Here is an 18,555-nt window from a genome sequence, read left to right on the forward strand (position 1 = left end):
ATAAAACATAAATCTTTTTAAAATACAATACACGTGTTCACTTCCCATTGGTTAGATTTTTTATTTTATTCTTGCTTATGGAAAAAAAAAAACTAATTATTATGATCATAATAGAACATAAGAAAAATGCAATCTATAGAGAGAGAAAGAGAGAATCATATGATTTGAGACGATTATTTGATTCGTTTTTTCGGAATCTCGCCGGTGATTTTTTTGGCGCCGGAGATTTCGAGTTCGCCGGCGATCAATTTATTGTTTGATCGGTGACGGATTTTTTTCTGGCGGTAATAGGATGGTGAATTTTTTGGTGGAACGAGCGACGAGCGATATGCTCATGGGTCCTGATTGGGCGATGAATGTCGAGATCTGCGATATATGCAGTCGCGATCCAGCGTATGCTTCTCCATTTTCCTTTTTATTCTTTCCCTTTTTGCATGCTTTTTTTTGAATATTTGTGATAAAGCTGTAAATTTCAATAGTAGTAGTATCTGGTTAGGTTCTGGAATCTGTATGTCAATTTTAGTTTAGAAAAGTATTTTTTCTCCTCTGTTTTAGTATGTAGAATTTTGCTTTTATGTTTTTTTGATTATGAGCTGAATTTTGTGAATATTTGTAAGTGAAGAAGTTGTATGATTTCTGTAGTAATTAGTAGAGATTTAGATGCCAGTGTTGCAATATGTGTGAGATTTAAAGACCTTTTAGTTTTATAAGAAATTATCTTTTCTCTATTTTTGTTATCTGAGATTTTGCTATTGCCTATTTAATTTAGAAGTATGATTTGGCTTTCTGTTTTGTTTGTTTGTAATTGAAAAGTTTGAACTTTTGATAGTAGTAGGTTTTAGTTAGATAGGGCTATGCTAGTGTAGAATTAAGTGCACCTTTAACCCTTCGGGGTGGCCCAGTGGTCTGGGCTTGGGACTTCCATGTTGGAGGTCTCAAGTTCGAAACCCCTTTCCAGCGAAAGCAAGGGGTTTGCCTTCTGGGTCGAGCTCGTCGCACCGGGCTTGCCTAGTGCGGGTTACCTCTCTTATGTGGTTTGCGAGTTATTGCATAGGAGAGGGAGTTTTACCCTGTGCGCACCCAAAGGGTAGCGGCTGCGGGTTTCCTTGTCAGAAAAAAATAAATTAATTAATTTTACCTTTAGTTTTCGAAAAAAGTAACTTTTTTTTTTCTCTTTCTCTATTTTTGTTTGTAAATTTTGTTGTTTATTATTTTGTTTTGGTGAGTTGTTTTGAACGTTTGCAAATGTAGTTTTAACTTACAGCAGAAGCTTGTATGTCAATGTAGTTTTAAGTGTGTGATTTAGAGAACTTCTGGTTTTAGGGAACCCTTAATTAGTCTAACACTTGATCTCAAGGTCGAGAAGAGTCGGGAAGAACAAGATATAAAAACATTCACCTTTTAAAAAAAGAGAGTCTGAAAGAACAAGAGATTTCTCTGTTATCCGAAAAAGAAAAACTTAGCCTACTTTCGATGAAGATGAAACGAAAACCATGAGAGACAAAGATTTGATTCTTGGCAGTAGTAGGTGATTTCTTCTCATTTTCCAAAGTCTAAGTGGACAGAGCCCTTTGGTCTTGTACTTGCAGGAGAATGCACATAGTTGGTGAAATAATCGAGATACATGTAAATTAGTTTTTTTACAAAACCATTAAAAATGGGTGACAAAGAATGTCTTATAAGATAAATTAATTGCCACTTTCGCAAAGGAATCGAGTTGAATAGAGTGGAATGGATACAGTTTATATAGTCAATTCTAGCTAGTTTGAATTGGGGGTGAATTATAGAAAACCTCTGCCTTGCGAGATTGTTTTGCTAGCATTGGAATAGTGTGACCTCAAAACCGGAATGGATATATAGGTTTGATAAAGTTGATCCTACTAATTATGGATTGATGCATTGTTGATTGATTTTCTTTTTTTGAGAAAGTTAACTAGTATCATAAACAGAGAAATACACCAATAGTGTACTTCTGTAGTAATTACATCAAAATGGTAGAGGGACAGACAAAAAAGACATCTATCACCTATCTCCCTTCAAAACTATCTAAAAATAGGGCTAATATCCCCCTGATCCTTTGGTGCAGCATGGATACACCAAAAGTAAAAAGGTCACTTAACAGTTCATTTTTAGGCTTTGGAAGGGAATGCTTTTGTTCTCAAAACATCTCTGATTTCTCTCCCTCCATATTGTCCACTTGATGCAGGCAGGGACAATCTTTCATCTCTCCTTGTGTCTTGACTGATTTTCATCTCTATTCCAACATGCTAGAACATCTGTAGTATTCCTTGGCATGGTCCATCTAATACCCCTGAGGCTAATGAACCACTGCCATAGTTTCTCAGTCCCTTTACAATGCATAGTTGATTGATTGATGGTAATATTATCTTCTATGAATATGGGACTGTGCTGGACTATATGGGTTGAGTTCAAAAACTAGGTTTGCATCTTCATATACCACTCCCTTCGTTTCATCTTGTGTGTTAATTAAAGTGAGCATAATTTTAATAGTGCGAAGGAGGTTTTCAAATCTTCTTTTTTATGGGTGGTGTCCGAGACAGCTTGCATGCACCTCGACTAATTCCATCAAGTACCTGCTACCTCCCACCAACACAGTGTCATTAAGGGAATAAAGCTAAAATGAGAATGTTGGTAATAAAGACTACTAAATATAGAAAGGTGACATTCTTTTTGAAACAGATGAACAAAGAAAATATTTTACATAAACTGAAAGGGAGGGAGTATTACACTTGAGGTCATTGTTGTGCCATGCCCCACTACACACTGTTTTGGTTGGAACTGGAAGATAGGATTTAGAAGGAATCAGAATTCATGAATAAGTTGGTAAAAGTATTTTTTCTTTAAATGAGAAGAAACTAAAAAGGAAATAGCTGAGCTATCATTGCAGCACCTTATTGATACTAATTAACAGTGATGTTCTCTGTGTGTTGCTTGAAGAGTCCTAGCTTAATGAGAATTAAGAAAGTGAGTTTTCCTTATTTATTCTTGCTAGCGCATAACTTTAAAGTGATTTCAAGTGTGTTTCAGTTTCATGCTTGGTATGATTAGGACAGACAATTGATTGGGTAATATAAGACTAGTTAACCGTGCTGCTTTTCTTTGTGTATCACCTCATGCAGGCAAAATGTGCTTGAACAGTATATGTTTCATTAGAGAGCAGAATGACAAGTCTTAGTCCCTATTTGCTATAAAGTCATAGTTTAACTAATTTGCCACAAATGGTAGGCAAAAGTAAAGAATCTAAACAAATGAGTGATTCTCTACAAAAAGCACCTGATGATCAGTGCTACATTGAATCTCATAGGTGCAGAAAAAAGTAACAGGAACAAGAAAGACCTCCTAATTTGTGCAAGGAGTTTCTCGTCCTTTCAAAAGTTCTCCTATTTCCTATTCTCCAAATTGTCCATATAGGTTCTAGAGGAATACCCTTGGCCCTTCTTCATTTATTTATGTTGTTTTTTTATCTTTTGTTTTGTATTTTTACGTTTTTATCTTTTGCCCTTTGGCCGCTATTGGCATCTAATTTTGTTGTGATAGCAGCAACTTTTATGTTTCCTAGTTAGAGTGCCCTCATGTTTCTGGTGCTTGATGGTTATTGTATGAGATCTGTCTACTTTTCATTACTCACTAGGCTATTATGAGAGGCTAGTATATTTTTTTTTTTTGATAAAGTAAAGTTGTATTCCTCAGCAACGAGGGTATGCTGGCAACCATCAAAAAGATTTACGTCAGTGACCCAAAAAAGACCAACTCAAGAAATTGCTACTAAACTTATAAAGAAGAGAAAAAATTTAAAATCTGTCCAGCATCCTCTATACCCTCCTCATTACACCAAAAACAGAAGGTCTTCATACAACGCCATTTGATCTTTTGTACTGATTCTGCAGTATTTTCCATACACCTCTTGTTTCTTTCTCTCCAAATAGTCCACCATATACAAGAGGGTATCATGTTCCACCATTTCTTCTGGCTCTTACTCCCCCCTCTTCTCACCCAGCAACTAAGAAGGTCTGCAGTGTGTTCTGGCATTGTCCAGTTTGTGTGTGTTCTGCTTAGAAAAATGGCCCATAATTGAGCAGTGACTTTGCAATGGAGGAATAGATGGCTATTAGTCTCATTTGTCTCATTACACAGTGAACACCAGGAAGCTATTTCAAAGCCTCTTCTTTGCAGCTTCTCATGAGTTAGGCATGCCCTTCTAGCCACTAGCCATGAGAAACACCTCACTTTAGTTGGCACTTTATTTTCCATACCTTACTCCATGGTCCAGAGATTTCCCCTGGAAGTTCCTTCACTTTCCTATTGGACAATCTGCTGACTGACAACATACCATCATGATTGTGTTTCCAAATCATTACATCAACTTCCAGATTTGTGCCCTTGAAATCATCTAGTGTTTGTAGCATCTCGGCTACTCTCCCTATCTCCCAGTCATTTAGTAACCTTCTGAAGCTGAAATTCCACCCTTGTTCAGACCATACCTCATTTACCATTGCATCTTGAGACGAGCTGAGGATGTATATATCCGGATAGGAAGACATCAAGGAATCTTGACCAATCCAGAAAAGAACCCTGGTCCCATTCCCCACTTTGTATCTAATATTGTGTTGTAGTTGACCCCATAAATTTCTGATAGTTCTCCACACCGAGACACCATACGGGATATTCATCGGAAACCCATGGGCTATTCTGGCCGTACTTGTTACTGATAACTTCCTTCCAAAGTGCTTGATCCTCTCTTCCGAACCTCCACAACCATTTTGCCAACAAGCACTTGTTTTGTAGCCCCAAGTTTTTGATCCCTAACCCCCCTAGTTCTACTCAGCAAAGCAGTTTGCCATTTGACAAGATGTATTCTTTTACCTTCCTTGATTCCCGACCAAAGAAAATCCCTCCTTAATTTATCAAGTCTTTCTTCCACTTTGACCGGCATAGGGAATAGGGACATCACATAGGTAGGTAAAGAGTCTAGTACAGAGTTTATCAGAATGGTTCTCCCATCGAAGGATAGATATTGAGATTTCCAGTTTGCCAGCTTCTTCTCAGTTTTTTCAATTATACCATCCCATAGCACTAGCTCTTTATGGTTGTTTCCAAGTGGCATACCTAGGTAAACAATTGGGGGTTTTTCAATTCTGCACCCCAAAATGTTTGCTAAGGCCTGGATCTGTGTGACCTCTTTGATGGGATATATACAACTCTTCCTCCAATTGACTGCCAAGCCTGAGACCGCCTCAAAGACTACCAATATCATTCTGACAATTCTAATTTGTTCCTCCTTAGCTTCACGAAATATGACAGTGTCGTCAGCATAGAGCAAGTGACATATCTGCATATCCACCCCTGAGAAATTGCCTACTTTGAATACTTGCAACAATGAGTTTTGAGTAGCCACCCTCATCATACTATCGAATCCTTCCATGGCTATGATGAAAAGGAAAGGGGACCAAGGGTCTCCCTGTCTGAGACCTCTTTCTGAGGGAAAAAAACCAGTAGGTTCTCCATTTATCAGAATGGAGAACCTAACAGTTTTTATACAGACCTCAATCCATCTCAACCATCTCTCACCAAACCCCATTTGTTTTAACATATTGAGCAAAAACTCCCAGTTGACATGATCATATGCCTTCTCAATGTCTAGCTTGCACATAACTCCAGAGTCAGCCCCTCTGAGTCTAGTATCTACACATTTGCTAGCAATAAGGGTAGCATCCATGATCTGTCTGCCTTTTATGAATGCCATCTGATGTTTGTTTACCAGTTTGCTGATTACTTTCTTCAACCTCTCAGCTAGTAGCTTAGCTATAATTTTGTATACCCCGCCTATCAAACTTTTGGGTCTGAAGTCCCTAAGCTCAACTGCCTCTGTCTTCTTTGGGATAAGAGCCACAAATGTGGCATTCAAGCTCTTCTCAAAGACCTGCTGATCATGAAATTGTCTGATGGTATTCATGATATCTACCTTGAGCATTTCCCAAAAGTTCTGATAAAAGCTCATAGGAAACCCGTCAGGGCCAGGGGCTTTGTCGCTTGCACACAATTTGATTCCTTCTGCCACTTCTTCTTCCTCGAACTGTCTTTGTAACCAATCCTTCTCCTCCAAACTGATGCTTTCAATGCCTTGTAAGATTAAACCAGGCCTCCAATTCTCTGTTTCTCTATATAGTTTCTGATAGAAATTAGTAATCTGTGTTTTGATCTCATCAGTATCAGTCAACTCTCTGCCATTTACTTCCAATTTTTCAATTGAGTTTATTCTTTTGTGTGCTGTGGCCATCCTATGGAAGTACTTGGTGTTCTTGTCTCCATGTTTGAGCCATTGAATTCTTGACCTTTGTCTCCAAGCTATCTCCTCATTCCTGGAAGCTTCATCAAACTCCCTAGATAGATGAACTTTTTGAAGGAGTTCATCATCAGTCAATATTCTCTGCTCTTGTATCTTTTCCAGACCAGCAATTTGATTGAGTATCTCTTCCTTCTTTTGTTTCCAGTTGACTCTGTTCTCATAGCCCCATTGTTTCAACTTCCCTTTCAGTAACTTCAGTTTGGAAGCTAAGATAAAAAAGGGGGTCCCATTTACTGAGAAGGAGCACCACCAATCCTTTACCTTCTCCGTGAAACCTTCTACTTGCATCCACCATTGTTCAAACTTGAAATAAGATTTCTTCAAGTTTAGCTCGCTGCAAGTTAGTATCACTGGATTGTGATCAGACTCTAGTCTCGGTAGAAGACTTTGCCTAATTTGTGAGAAAGAGTCGTCCCAATGATGAGAGTAAAGAAATCTATCCAATCTAGAAGCAGTCACATGGTTTTCACCCCTTCTCTAGGTGTACAATCCTCCAAATAAAGGAGGGTCAATTAGCTCCATTTCATTTATCCAACCTGTGAAGTCAGACATTGCCCCTGTTAATCTCTGTCCAGTTGATCTTTCCGTGGGATATCTTGTCACATTGAAATCCCCACAGAACAACCAAGGACCTGTGCATGTGTTCTTTAGATTGATTAGATCCTCCACAACTCCCTTCTGATGACTTCGTTACAATCAGCATAAATTGAATTAAGGAACCAAGTTAAGTTCGTATTAATGCCTTCAAATCTACATGTGATTACTTGCCCAGAAGCCTCCACCAATTCACCTTTCCACATTCTCCTGTCCCATAACACTGCTATACCCCCACTTCTCCCCACAGCCTCTAAGTGTAGTTCTCCCAGTCATCGGTTGAACCACAGTTGTTTGATCAATTGTGTATATGCTCCTGTCAATTTTGTTTCCACTAATTTTATGTATCTTAGTTTGACTAGGTACGGAGTTTTAGAGATTAAGATTCTTGTGGTCTTAAACTAAAGATGTGTATAATGCACCATAATGCCCTTTGAATTTTGCGGTCTTAAACATTCCATGTGAGGTGTTGGAATTAAGAGTTACTAAATATAGAAAGTGGCATTCTTAGACTAAAAAGAAAAGTAAGACACATAATTTAAATAGCTAAAAAGGAAAGAAAGACAAAAATTGGAACAAAGTGAGTATAACACTGTCATGAAGAGAGCCTTTCTTTTGGGATTAAAAGTTGTTAAGGAAGAGAAGATAACTCCTCTCCTTTTTTGGTGGTGAAAATATACAAGTAAATAATGGAATTTTATAGTTGTTTGATACCTAGATTCATCATTTATCGGGCTATAATCATCTTGAACATGCAAACTTCACATTTCCTGTGGAAGAAGCTATCTCTGAGGCCATTTCATGTTGGTCTTTTTGTTGAGATGTTTGACCAAAAGGAAACAATGGCGCTAGTGCAGGAAAACAGGGTATATAATCTACTTTTGGCAGATTTTTATTAGTGAAGTGGATCACTAATCATGTGCTTACCTAACAATATATTGCCATCAAGTCTCTCCAGCAAGTCGATCATTTGTGGATGATCTGAACTAATTGTATGAGTTTTTTATCCAAGTAAAATTAAGAACTGAGGTTCTTCTAGCCTCAACGTAATCTCCCTTTTTCTTTTGTTTTTCTATTTTTAAATAATTGGCATAATCATTGAGGTGTTTGCTTTTGTTTGGACTGAAGATTGGTGAAGGTAGTTCTTATTATTTGCTTAATTTTTGTTCCCCAGGCAAGCGAAAGATGTTGTGAAAGGAATAAAAAAGCGTCTTGGCAGTAGGAGATCAAAAGTCCAGCTACTCGCCCTGACAGTAAGCTTTTGAAAATATTAAATTCCATAATTCCTTAACTATTTCTGTCGACGCTTGTACCTTATCAACAAATTAAATCCCACAATTCAATACTTGCTTGAACTGAATGTATTATCAATTCCTTACCCTCCATCTTTTTTGTTGGTTTTCCTTTATTATTTTTTTGAATGGGAGTCTTGAGCAAAGATTTCATCTACAGTCATTTTGTACAATTCCTACCTTTTCTCCTTCTTTTTATGTTCACTATTTCTCCTTTACTATTAGCAACAACAGAAATACCATTATACTGGAGGACTATTAAAGTACTGATAGTCCATTATACCATTATGTTACCAATTTCAAAAACTATTAAAGTACTGATATAATATGAAGCAATATGCCCTCAATGCTACTAATAAAGCTCTAACAGCATAGAGTATTGGTTTCTCTTCAACATATTGTATCATGGGTGCGCCAATTTTCCTATTATTAATTGAAAGTATCCTACTGCTAGATTGTTAATTGTTTTGGTTATCCAATGTACCTTACTTTCATCTAACTATCTCCTCTGTAATATCTGTTTTCATTTTGATTAAGAGATTCTTAACATACTATTATTTTTAAAAACGTTTTATTATGCGATAATCATTCCTTTTAATTCCGTCCAAAGAGATTGATATCTTCCTGTATTTGGGAACTATTCAATCTTAACATTTGCATTTCAACCTTTCTGACATAACTTGTTGGAATACCAGTTGATATAAGAGCTGATTTTTAATTTGGAGAGATACAGATGAAGGAGCTTGTATCTTATCGAAAAATTTGAAGGGACGTGTAGAACTCTTGCCAGATTTAATTGTTTGTTGTAAAATTTTGGTACTTTTGCATATATTTAGCCTGTGTCAAAAGTCTTTGTTTGTTAGAAATAGCATCACAGAGAATTAGGTGGGAGAAACAGTAAGAACTTTCTGCAAAATATGCATATGCATTAATTGCGGAACTTATTCTTGTCAATTATATATGTGTTCAATTGTTACTCTCTCAAGTGACATATGTCAATGCAGTTCTTAGATACAAATTGCCTGTTTATTAGTTACATATTTGATATTTCTGGTTGACAAGGCCATCATCATGAAGAAACTTATTAGAAGAAAAAACTGCATGAAGATATGGATGTTCTAATGGCAACCTTTTTTTTGGAAATAAAAAAGGAAAAAAAGAAAAGAAAAACGGATGTCCAAATGGCAACAGCCATTTAAAACTGTATAAGATATTCATATTGTGGTACAGAATATGGTGCTTAGTACAAAGAAAAACTAGTAGGTCATAAAGCATTTTCCCTCTAGCATCTTTCTTTCTGTAACTTTTGAACACGGTTTATGCTTTGGTCCACTTAAATTGTAAACTAAAAGAAATTCCCAGCTTAAAGTGTTCTTTTCTCGTATTTGTTTTAATTCCCAAAGTTCTCAGATCAAGTTTTTATCTTGTGTCTTTTGTGGCAATCTTTTGTAATCTTTGGTGTTCCCAGAAAAGCTAATCCCCCACAGATATTTTTCTCTTCTTGTTTTCATGAAAGAGATGGTTCAACACACAATAAAGTTATACAGAGATGAAACAAAATTGCCGGAGATGAACTTCAAAACCACAACATACCCTGTGAAGATAAACTTCGAACTGTAGAACCAAGAATTTACCATATCAAAGTAAAAAAGGAAGATAAACTTTGAACCGTAGAACCAAGAATTTGGGAAGATATTATGACTCTTTGTGTTTCAATCAAGGAAATTGAGATTACAAAAGAATTTCCAAGTGGGCGATTTGGTAGAGTGATGGGAACGAGGGATGTGTTCGATGAATGGTTTACAAGAAGCTGGTAGTTCCATTCTGGTTAAAGGGTTTCCTTTGGATTGGTCTCCTTTATTTTAGGTTACCTTTTGTAAGCGGTCTCTACTTGAAGCACCCAAAGGTAAGCCTAGATAGCTAGTAGGTAGAGTACCCACCTTGCAATTCAACACTTCTGCCATCTCTCAATATTATCCACTACTTCCATCGGTGTGATCTCACATTTTCTGAGGTTGATCTTAAGGCCTGACACAACCTGGAATCAAATAAAAACAGTCTCAAATGAGCTAGCCGGAACTCATCTGCATCACAAAAAACCAACATGTCATCTGCAAATAATGAATGAGTAACTGTCACATTGCTATGCCCTCTGATAATCGCATCAAAACCCTTCAATAGCCCTCCACTGACCGACCTATCCATCATATTGCTCAAAACTTCCATCACCAAGATAAGAGCATAGGGGATAAATGGTCCCATGTCTCAAGCCCCTCGAGCTCCCAAAGAAGCTACAAAGACTCCCATTCTCCAATACAAAATCTAGCCCTCAAAACTTGATCCATCTCCTCCACTTGTCCCATCATCAACATCATATAATCCAGAAAATCCCTGTTCCCATGATTGTAGGCTTTCTCAAGATCCAACTTACATAAAATTCCTGGCTCACTTTTTTTCTTTCTGGAATCAACCACTTCATTTGCCACCAAAGCTGCATCCAATATCTGTCTTCCTCACACAAACACATTCTAAGAAGTGGACACCGTCTCATCCAGAGCCTTTTTTAGTCTATTAGAAAGCACCTTAGATATAATCTGGTAAATGCTATACTAATAGGTCTAAAGTCTTTTTATGCTTGTCACACCTTCCTTCTTTGGCACAATAGTAACAAAGTATGCAGTAAGACCTCTTTCAAACTCCTCTGTTTCTTGGAATGCTGCAATGGTTTGCAACAACTCACTTTTGTCTATACTCCAACAGTGTTGGAAAAGAAAAGCTTAAGTGAATTCATCCGGTCCCGAAGCCTTGTCCCTGTACATCTTGTCACCGTTTCTCTCACCTCTTCTTCTTCTATAGCCCTTTCCAACCACTCCCTCATTCCCTCCCCTATTTGACTAAATACTAGCCCCCCAATTTCATCTCCACTCGACATCTTCCTTAAACAAATGTTCTTAAAGGCCTAGAATGACCCCTTTGCTTCCTCCTCCCCCTCAAACACCTCCCCATTAACCTCTAACGACTCAATGAAGTTCCTTATCCTATTTTCTACCGCCACACTATGAAGAATTTTGTGTTCCAATCCCCCTCCTTCAATACAAAACCCTCAATTTTTGCCTCCAACTAGTCTCTTGAGCGGCCACAAAAGCAGCAAGCTCTACCTTTGCCTCCTCCTTCCTAACTCTCTCCCTCTCTTCTAACTCATCCCTTCCACATGCTCAATATGTCCCACCTCATTTATTTGCTCCCTCATTTTAACTTCCATCCTCCCAAACACCTCCTTATTCACTTCCTTACATCTCCTTTTAACATTTTCAATTTGCTAGGAAGTTGGAATGATGGTGTGCCAGTAATTTTATACCCTTTCCACCAAGCATACACTCTATCTTCAAATCATGGTGTTTAGAGCCACATATTCTCGAACCTGAACGGAATCCGTAAGCTTTTCCTTCTACTTCCATCTAGCATAATTGGTGAATGATCTGAGGTCAACCTGAGCAGTTGAACTTGTTTCACATCTTGTACCATCTCCTCCCAATCAGTGGACACCGAGAATAATGTTTGGGCATTAACAACAATGCTGAATGAAGTAACGTTGTGTTGGATACTAAAGAAGATATTATGTCTCTATTGTCTTATTTGGAAAGAAAGCAGTAGAGGACATGCCAAATAATGAGAATGACGTAACAAGATCAAAAGATCCTCTTTATTTTATGTATGTTTTGGTGTAAAGAGTCTTCTGTTTTTAGGTAGTTAGGGTTCGTTTGGATGATCGTGGTCGAGCCACAATATCAGATCAAAATGTTCACCTTGGTGTATCTGCAATGAAAAATGTTTGATTAATCTTAAATTAATAAATAAACTGGGTGCTTGGATATGTACTGATTTGCTTATATCACTTCAATTTTGTAAGGGTTTATGATGTTCCTTGAGAATTATGGTATTCTCTTTGCTTGGCTTGCCAAATAGAAAATTGACTTGCCACACGCTTAACCCGAATGTTACCATTCTTCAGCTTTTGGAAGCAATTGTGAAGAATTGTGGAGACATTGTGCATATGCACGTCGCTGAGAAAGGTCTTCTTCATCAGATGGTGAAAATGGTAAAGAAGAAGGTGATTACAGACTCTGAACCTCCCTTATGTTATTTTGGAATCCTTTCCCTTCATAAAGTACAGGCATCAATATTGTACTGTTTTGCAAATGCAGCCCGACTTTCATGTCAAGGAAAAGATATTAGTTTCGATCGACACTTGGCAAGAAGCTTTTGGAGGACCAAGGGCAAGATACCCTCAATATTATGGAGCCTACCAAGAGTTGTTGGTGAGAGTGAAATGCTGGTTTTTTACTCTTCTATTATGTGTTTATTTGAAGTTATTTTTCATCGCTATTAGGGGTTGGTATTATTTGGGTTTATGTGACAAGTCACCTGGCTCTAGCCATAGAAGTTCAGTTTCTTAACTTATCACCTAAGCAGAAATTATATAAGCAATAGGGTTTACTTGGAGAGTTAAAGTTTTCTTTTCCTTGAGTAAGTTATTCTGGAGACTTTTATATGAATTATTTTGTAAAGAGAAGCGAGAACCTATTCAAGCAATACTACTGGTTTATACCAGTTGATGTCAAGTGTTGGTTGCTAAAATTGCAAAACTAGATGTTTGATTGTACTGACTGAATTTATACCAGCACTTGGAGTTTGTCCATGCCCAGTTGTTATGATTATAATTTCTATATACTTGTTTGACACTTCAATTTTTTTTGAAAGAGGGCTTTGATACCTCAATTTATAGAAAATGTTTTGCAAATGTATTGCTTGACTTTCAGTGCATTGGAGCAGTGAAAGTTCTTTGGAGAGTAAGTTGAGCAATGAGCAGTAACAAAATAAGCAATAGGGGCAACTTGGAGGGTAAACATTCTCTTTTCCTGAAGTAAGTTATTCGGGCTTTATATGAATCACCATGAAGAGAACCAAGTACCTGTCCAACCAATAGTAATTATATATACCTATTGATAATTGGTTGCTAAATTGCCAAAACCAAATGCTTGGTTTTACTTGCTGAACTTGGATTTTGTCCATGCCCATTGCTATGATATGTACTTTCTATATGCTTGTTTGACACCTCACTTCATAGAAAATGTTTTGAAATGTATTGCTTGACTTTCAGCGCCTTGGAGCAGTATTCCCTCAGAGAACACCACTTGCGCTCCCACCTCCCCAAACACATCCACTATCATCTGATCCACGTAATCTTCAAAAGCCTGAATCTGGACAGGATGCAGCAGAGTCTTCAGCAGATGCTGAGTATCCCACCTTGAGGTGACTGTTTTACTTTTAATATTATCAGGTCGTTTGTGTATACTGAGGAATTTCCGACATTCTTTCTGTTTCTTTAATCCGGTTACCCAGCTGTCAGCATTCAACATGTGTAGCTAGTTTAGTTGGTGAGAAAAATATGAGAATGGAGGATCAGCATAGGAAAATGCTCTTGTTGTCCTTGCATTCACTTGTTTGATTAGTAGTTTATAATGCATATCTTGACAGTTTCTCTGGACAAACACAATTTCAGAATTTATTACTGTCTAGCTTCTGGAAAGTTTGAACTTACGGGAGGTTTAGGACTACATTAATTTCTTCAATTATTGCTAATACTACTTTTTCCCTCAAAAGGTGAATAAAATCAAATAGCCTCTGAGTTTGATTGCTAGTAAATCATCGGTCTTCCTAGCATGCAATGTCCATTGAATTGCGACCTGTATTATTAGATCTTGATCTGAGTGCTTGTTAGTTCTATGAATATTTCTAAGAACCAAAAAACGGTAAAACTAGACTTAGACAGGTTTGAGATGTACAATTAAAACCTGACGATTTGATTACTATTTCCAATTTCATGAGTTTTTCTCTTAGGTTTTTTGTTTTCATTCAATTATGTTACAAACTGTAAGAACAATTTACTTCATAAACAAGTGTGAACAAAATAAACCATAAGGATATCATATGCATGTTTATTACTTTTGTTTTTCTGCCACTCGTGAAAATGTGCTATGTGTGGATTTAAAAAATGGATTTCTATGGGAAATCTCTTTTTCGAGTTCATTTATGAATTTCCTTAAGAAGCTGAAAGCAGTATAATTAGACTTCAACAGGTTTAAGATGATAACAACCTAGTGATCCTACTACCATTTCACATTTTATGAGATTTTCTCTTAGGTTACTTGTTGGTATCCAGTTGTATTACAATTACAAATGGTAAGAAAAATTTACGTCATTAACAAGTATGAATAACAATACACTACAAAGATAATGTATGCATGTTTATTGCTATTCTAATTAATTTTCTTTGATTCCTTTTTGCATGTTTCTATTGTTAGCTTGACGGAGATCCAGAATGCACGTGGTATTATGGATGTCCTTGCTGAAATGCTGAATGCATTAGGTCCTGAAAACAAAGAGGTAAAGTCCATATGCATAATATGTCTAAAGGGATATGCTCCCTCGCTAGTGTATTGAAGTATTGAGACCAAATATTTTGATTCAACAAGTTAGATGTTTAAAATTAGATGCTAATTGGACTATTGGAGCAGAAAAAAATTGAAACAAGGGATTGTTCCTTCTAAGATATTTTCATTCTTGTTCAGTTTACTTTTATTGAATTCTGTCTTTCTTTATTTGATGCAATATATTTGCATGTGGGGTTACAGGGACTCAGACAAGATGTGATTGTTGATTTGGTGGAACAATGCCGTACCTACAAACAGAGATTGGTACACCTTGTGAACTCAACTACGTAAGGCCTTGTCTTACTTGACCATTTCTCGTGACGTTTTTCTAGATATCTTGATGTGCTTCTTTTTCTTCTTGATATGCTTCTTATTTCTGAAATTAACCTTAAACTCCTGTAATTAAAGAATGCTCCTATTTCTAGTCTAAGGGTCAGTCTAAATATTTATTTGAAAGCTGAAGCTTCTTACATGTTTCACCTGGGTTTGTTCTTAGCTAGATATAAAAGTTGAAGGCTAAATATTATTTCTCCATCTATTGTTGTTAAATGTACTGTAAAATTCAAGTAATTTGAGTTAACCTTTTCTCTCAGATGGGTTTTTCATTAACTTCTTGTAAATTGCAGAGACTGGCCTTATTACTATAAAATATTGAACTTTAAAACAATTTTGAATTTAAGATGGACGTTTTATCTGTCATCTATCTTCTCCCATCTTTGTCACGCACCACATATGTGGTTCCTGTGAACCTTACATTTACCTGATCCAGGGATGAGTCACTGCTATGCCAAGGACTAGCACTGAATGATGACTTACAGCGTTTATTGGCCAAACATGAAGCCATTTCATCGGGAACTTCTGCTAAAGGGGAAACATCAAAATCTGAACCTGCCAGATCCCTTGTAGATGTTGATAGCCCTCTTATTGATACTGGAACCAGCAACAAGTCAGACCAAGGGTACTTAAATCCTTTCTTATTTCTTCTTATCAATCTAATGTACCCTTTTTTTTAGCCTTTTCTTAATAACTTGACTTTTGAAATGGGCTTTTGCCTGTATTAATTTTTTTTTGAAAAAAGACTTTTGAGTTGATGTATTGGTTTCAAGAAGGATCTGAGAAATTTGGATATCAGATTCTCATACCTAAAATCAATAGACATGAATTCCCTAGATTATCGAATATTTGTCGGACAGTTAATATTTCTTACAAAAATAAATAAATCTCTACCTTTCTACCTTACCGATAGAGAAGCTGTTTTTGATAGACCCTCGACTCAAGGGTCTGCGTACACTTTACCCTCCCCAGACCCCACTTTGTAGGATTGTACTGGGTACATTATTGTTGTTGCTTAAACATGTATGTTGTGCTATCCAGATCTGCATCAAGTGCTTTAGGAACACTTCTTCCTGCTCCTCCATCGGCTAATGGTCAATCAACAACTCCAACAGAAGTTGTCCCTATGATAGATCTTCTGAGTGGAATTGACTTTGGCTCACCAACAGCTGAGAATGCTCTTGCGCTTGTTCCTGTTGGAGAACCTCAGCCAGCAAATCCTTCACAGCAGAATGCCCTTGCTATTTTTGACATGTTTGCACAGCCAAGCACCACACCCTCTACAAATTCAGTTGGTCAGGCACATCCTACATCCCCTCAAGTTCAGCAGCAACAGAATTTTCATCCTGTACAGCCGTCTTTGTACCCAAATGGAAGTGTTCCTGGTATGAGCTACGCTCAAGGCTCCACTCCTGCCTGGAACGAACAGATGTCGCAGCAACAACAGCCTGCTTCTCCAGTCTACGGTGATTCCTATTTTATCCTGCATGCTTTCCACTTGTATTACAGTATTGAGGACCTGCTAAAAAACAAAAATGAAGTATCTTGGAAATATGCCTGTTGTGTACCTTGGTAATATGGGGGCTGGATACTACTGCCTGGTGGATTAGTCGAGGTGCACGTAAGCTAACCCAACAAGCCAACACGACCGATTTAAAAAGAATATGTATGTTGTGTTGAAGCCTTGTTTGAATTTTGTCCTTTTGTGCTTTGTCTGCCTGGCTCATTTAGAGACCTACTAGATAGAAGTCGTATTAGGGAAGACATTAAGAATATATGCTTCTTAAATCTTAATTGCTTAATGTTTAAAACCCTTTTTGAAGTGTCAAGACCCTCTCCTTGTTCAATTTCTGTGGTGCTATGAATTGCTCATGTTTTAAGACCCTTGCTCATTCTGCTCATTCAATTTCTGAATAGGAACTCAAAGCACTAATCCTTTTGCCCTTCCTCCGTGGGAAACTGAGGCAGAAGACAACCAAATAATGATCAGCCCTCATGCTCAGCCTGTGCTAAATAATCCGTCGATGCCAGGTAGCTCACAAGCTCTAGCAATGCACAATAATCAGGTGATGCCTGGTAGTTCACATGCTATGTCAATGCAAAATAATCAGCTTGTAGCAGCCAATGGCCAGCAACTAGCCGGCGGTACATACCTCCACGGCATGTATGCTTCGCCAAACACTGCTGGACAGCCTGGTATGATGAACAATCAGATGGAGGGCTTGCATCCTCAACAACAATTCCAAGGTGGACAGCCAGGTATGATGAACAATCAGGTCATGCAAAGCAATCAGATGGAAGTCTTGCATCCTCAACAACAATTCCAAGGTGGACAACCTGCGGGTTTGTATCCACAACAAATGCCACCTGGACAAATGGCTTATATGTATTCCCAGCAAATGTATGGCAACCAAATGGCGAGCTATGGTTATGGTAATGCTCAACAACAAAATACTCAATTCCTAAACCAAGGAATGTCTGGGCTCTCTATGAGGGACAATGGTGTCCACAACAGCTCTTATCAAGTTCCCACTCCTTCGTATGTGCCACCCGGAAAGCCCTCAAAGCCACAAGACAAATTGTTTGGGGACCTAGTTGACCTTTCAAAGTTCAAATCAACCAATGGTGCTCCCGGGAGTGCTGGTAGCACGTGACAATGACTAATTTTGCACCTTCTAACGTTCTATTTGATTCTTAAGCTTCTGTTGCCTATTCTTCATTTTCAAATTTACACATCCATATGCATTTGATGGTTCTTCACGAGATGATGAGAGTTGTGTACATTTCTTGTAGAGAGAATAACTAGATCGTAAAGAAAGAAACTTGAGGAACCTCTCGTTTTTTGCTACCTTGAATATGTATAGGATATATTCATTTATTATTTTTTTGAAGCCTTTTGATCTGTTAAATTCAGTGCATTTCTCATTTTGCTGCAATGAGTTTTCTCTTTTATGTCTCATTTGTATAGTTGAACTTGAACAGATGAACCTACTTCCTGGAGTAATGAATGGTTCAGTTGGTTGAATCAAAGTTGATAGTTTCTTTCAGTAACCTTTTTTCACTAGACATTTGTCAACATGTCATAAAATATTGTATTTTAAGGTACTACCATTTAGTAAAACACCAAGAAGCAATTGATTTAAGATATTGGCCAAGATAAAGTGAAAATGTGTAAGAAGCTAATATGCAACAACACCACAAGGTGAAATTCTACGAGTGAGGTTTGAGGAGGATAGGGTGTATGTAGACCTGAACACTACTTCGGCGAGATAGAGATGTTTTTGACAGTCTCAACTTCACTATAGCAATCATTTTTTTGTTGTTTCTCAAATTCTTGAAAAATCTGGAATTCAATTTCAAATTTTATGGCTAAACATGTTTTCTAGAGTTGACTGTGAAAAAAAAACAAAAATTTCATGGTCACTGAATGGGTTTGTGAATGGTAGAGTGTATGCAAACCTTATCACTTTCTCGT

General features: G+C 37.4%; 2 protein-coding genes across 4 annotated transcripts in view; both read left to right on the forward strand.

Annotated features, from left to right (window-relative positions):
* LOC125818509 (uncharacterized) overlaps positions 1 to 18,555 on the forward strand; it is a 90,745-nt gene that overhangs the window by 12,034 nt on the left and 60,156 nt on the right. The window lies entirely within an intron of this gene.
* Positions 108 to 17,968, forward strand: LOC125818503 (TOM1-like protein 9). 2 transcript variants are annotated; one of them, XM_049497990.1, is made up of 11 exons: positions 119 to 393; positions 8,136 to 8,214; positions 12,266 to 12,364; positions 12,459 to 12,572; positions 13,415 to 13,566; positions 14,619 to 14,700; positions 14,949 to 15,034; positions 15,517 to 15,705; positions 16,122 to 16,546; positions 16,998 to 17,327; positions 17,409 to 17,968. In XM_049497990.1, the coding sequence occupies exons 1-11, from the start codon at positions 293 to 295 to the stop codon at positions 17,732 to 17,734; spliced, it is 1,983 nt and encodes a 660-aa protein (XP_049353947.1). In that variant the 5' UTR covers positions 119 to 292; the 3' UTR covers positions 17,735 to 17,968. The 2 variants fall into 2 exon arrangements, with proteins under 2 accessions (XP_049353946.1, XP_049353947.1); XM_049497989.1 differs by having other exon boundaries at positions 108 to 393; positions 16,998 to 17,968.

The sequence above is a fragment of the Solanum verrucosum genome, unplaced genomic scaffold, assembly GCF_900185275.1.
Source record: "Solanum verrucosum unplaced genomic scaffold, falcon-dt-bn FXZP01000462.1, whole genome shotgun sequence".
Classification (NCBI taxonomy): domain Eukaryota; kingdom Viridiplantae; phylum Streptophyta; class Magnoliopsida; order Solanales; family Solanaceae; genus Solanum; species Solanum verrucosum.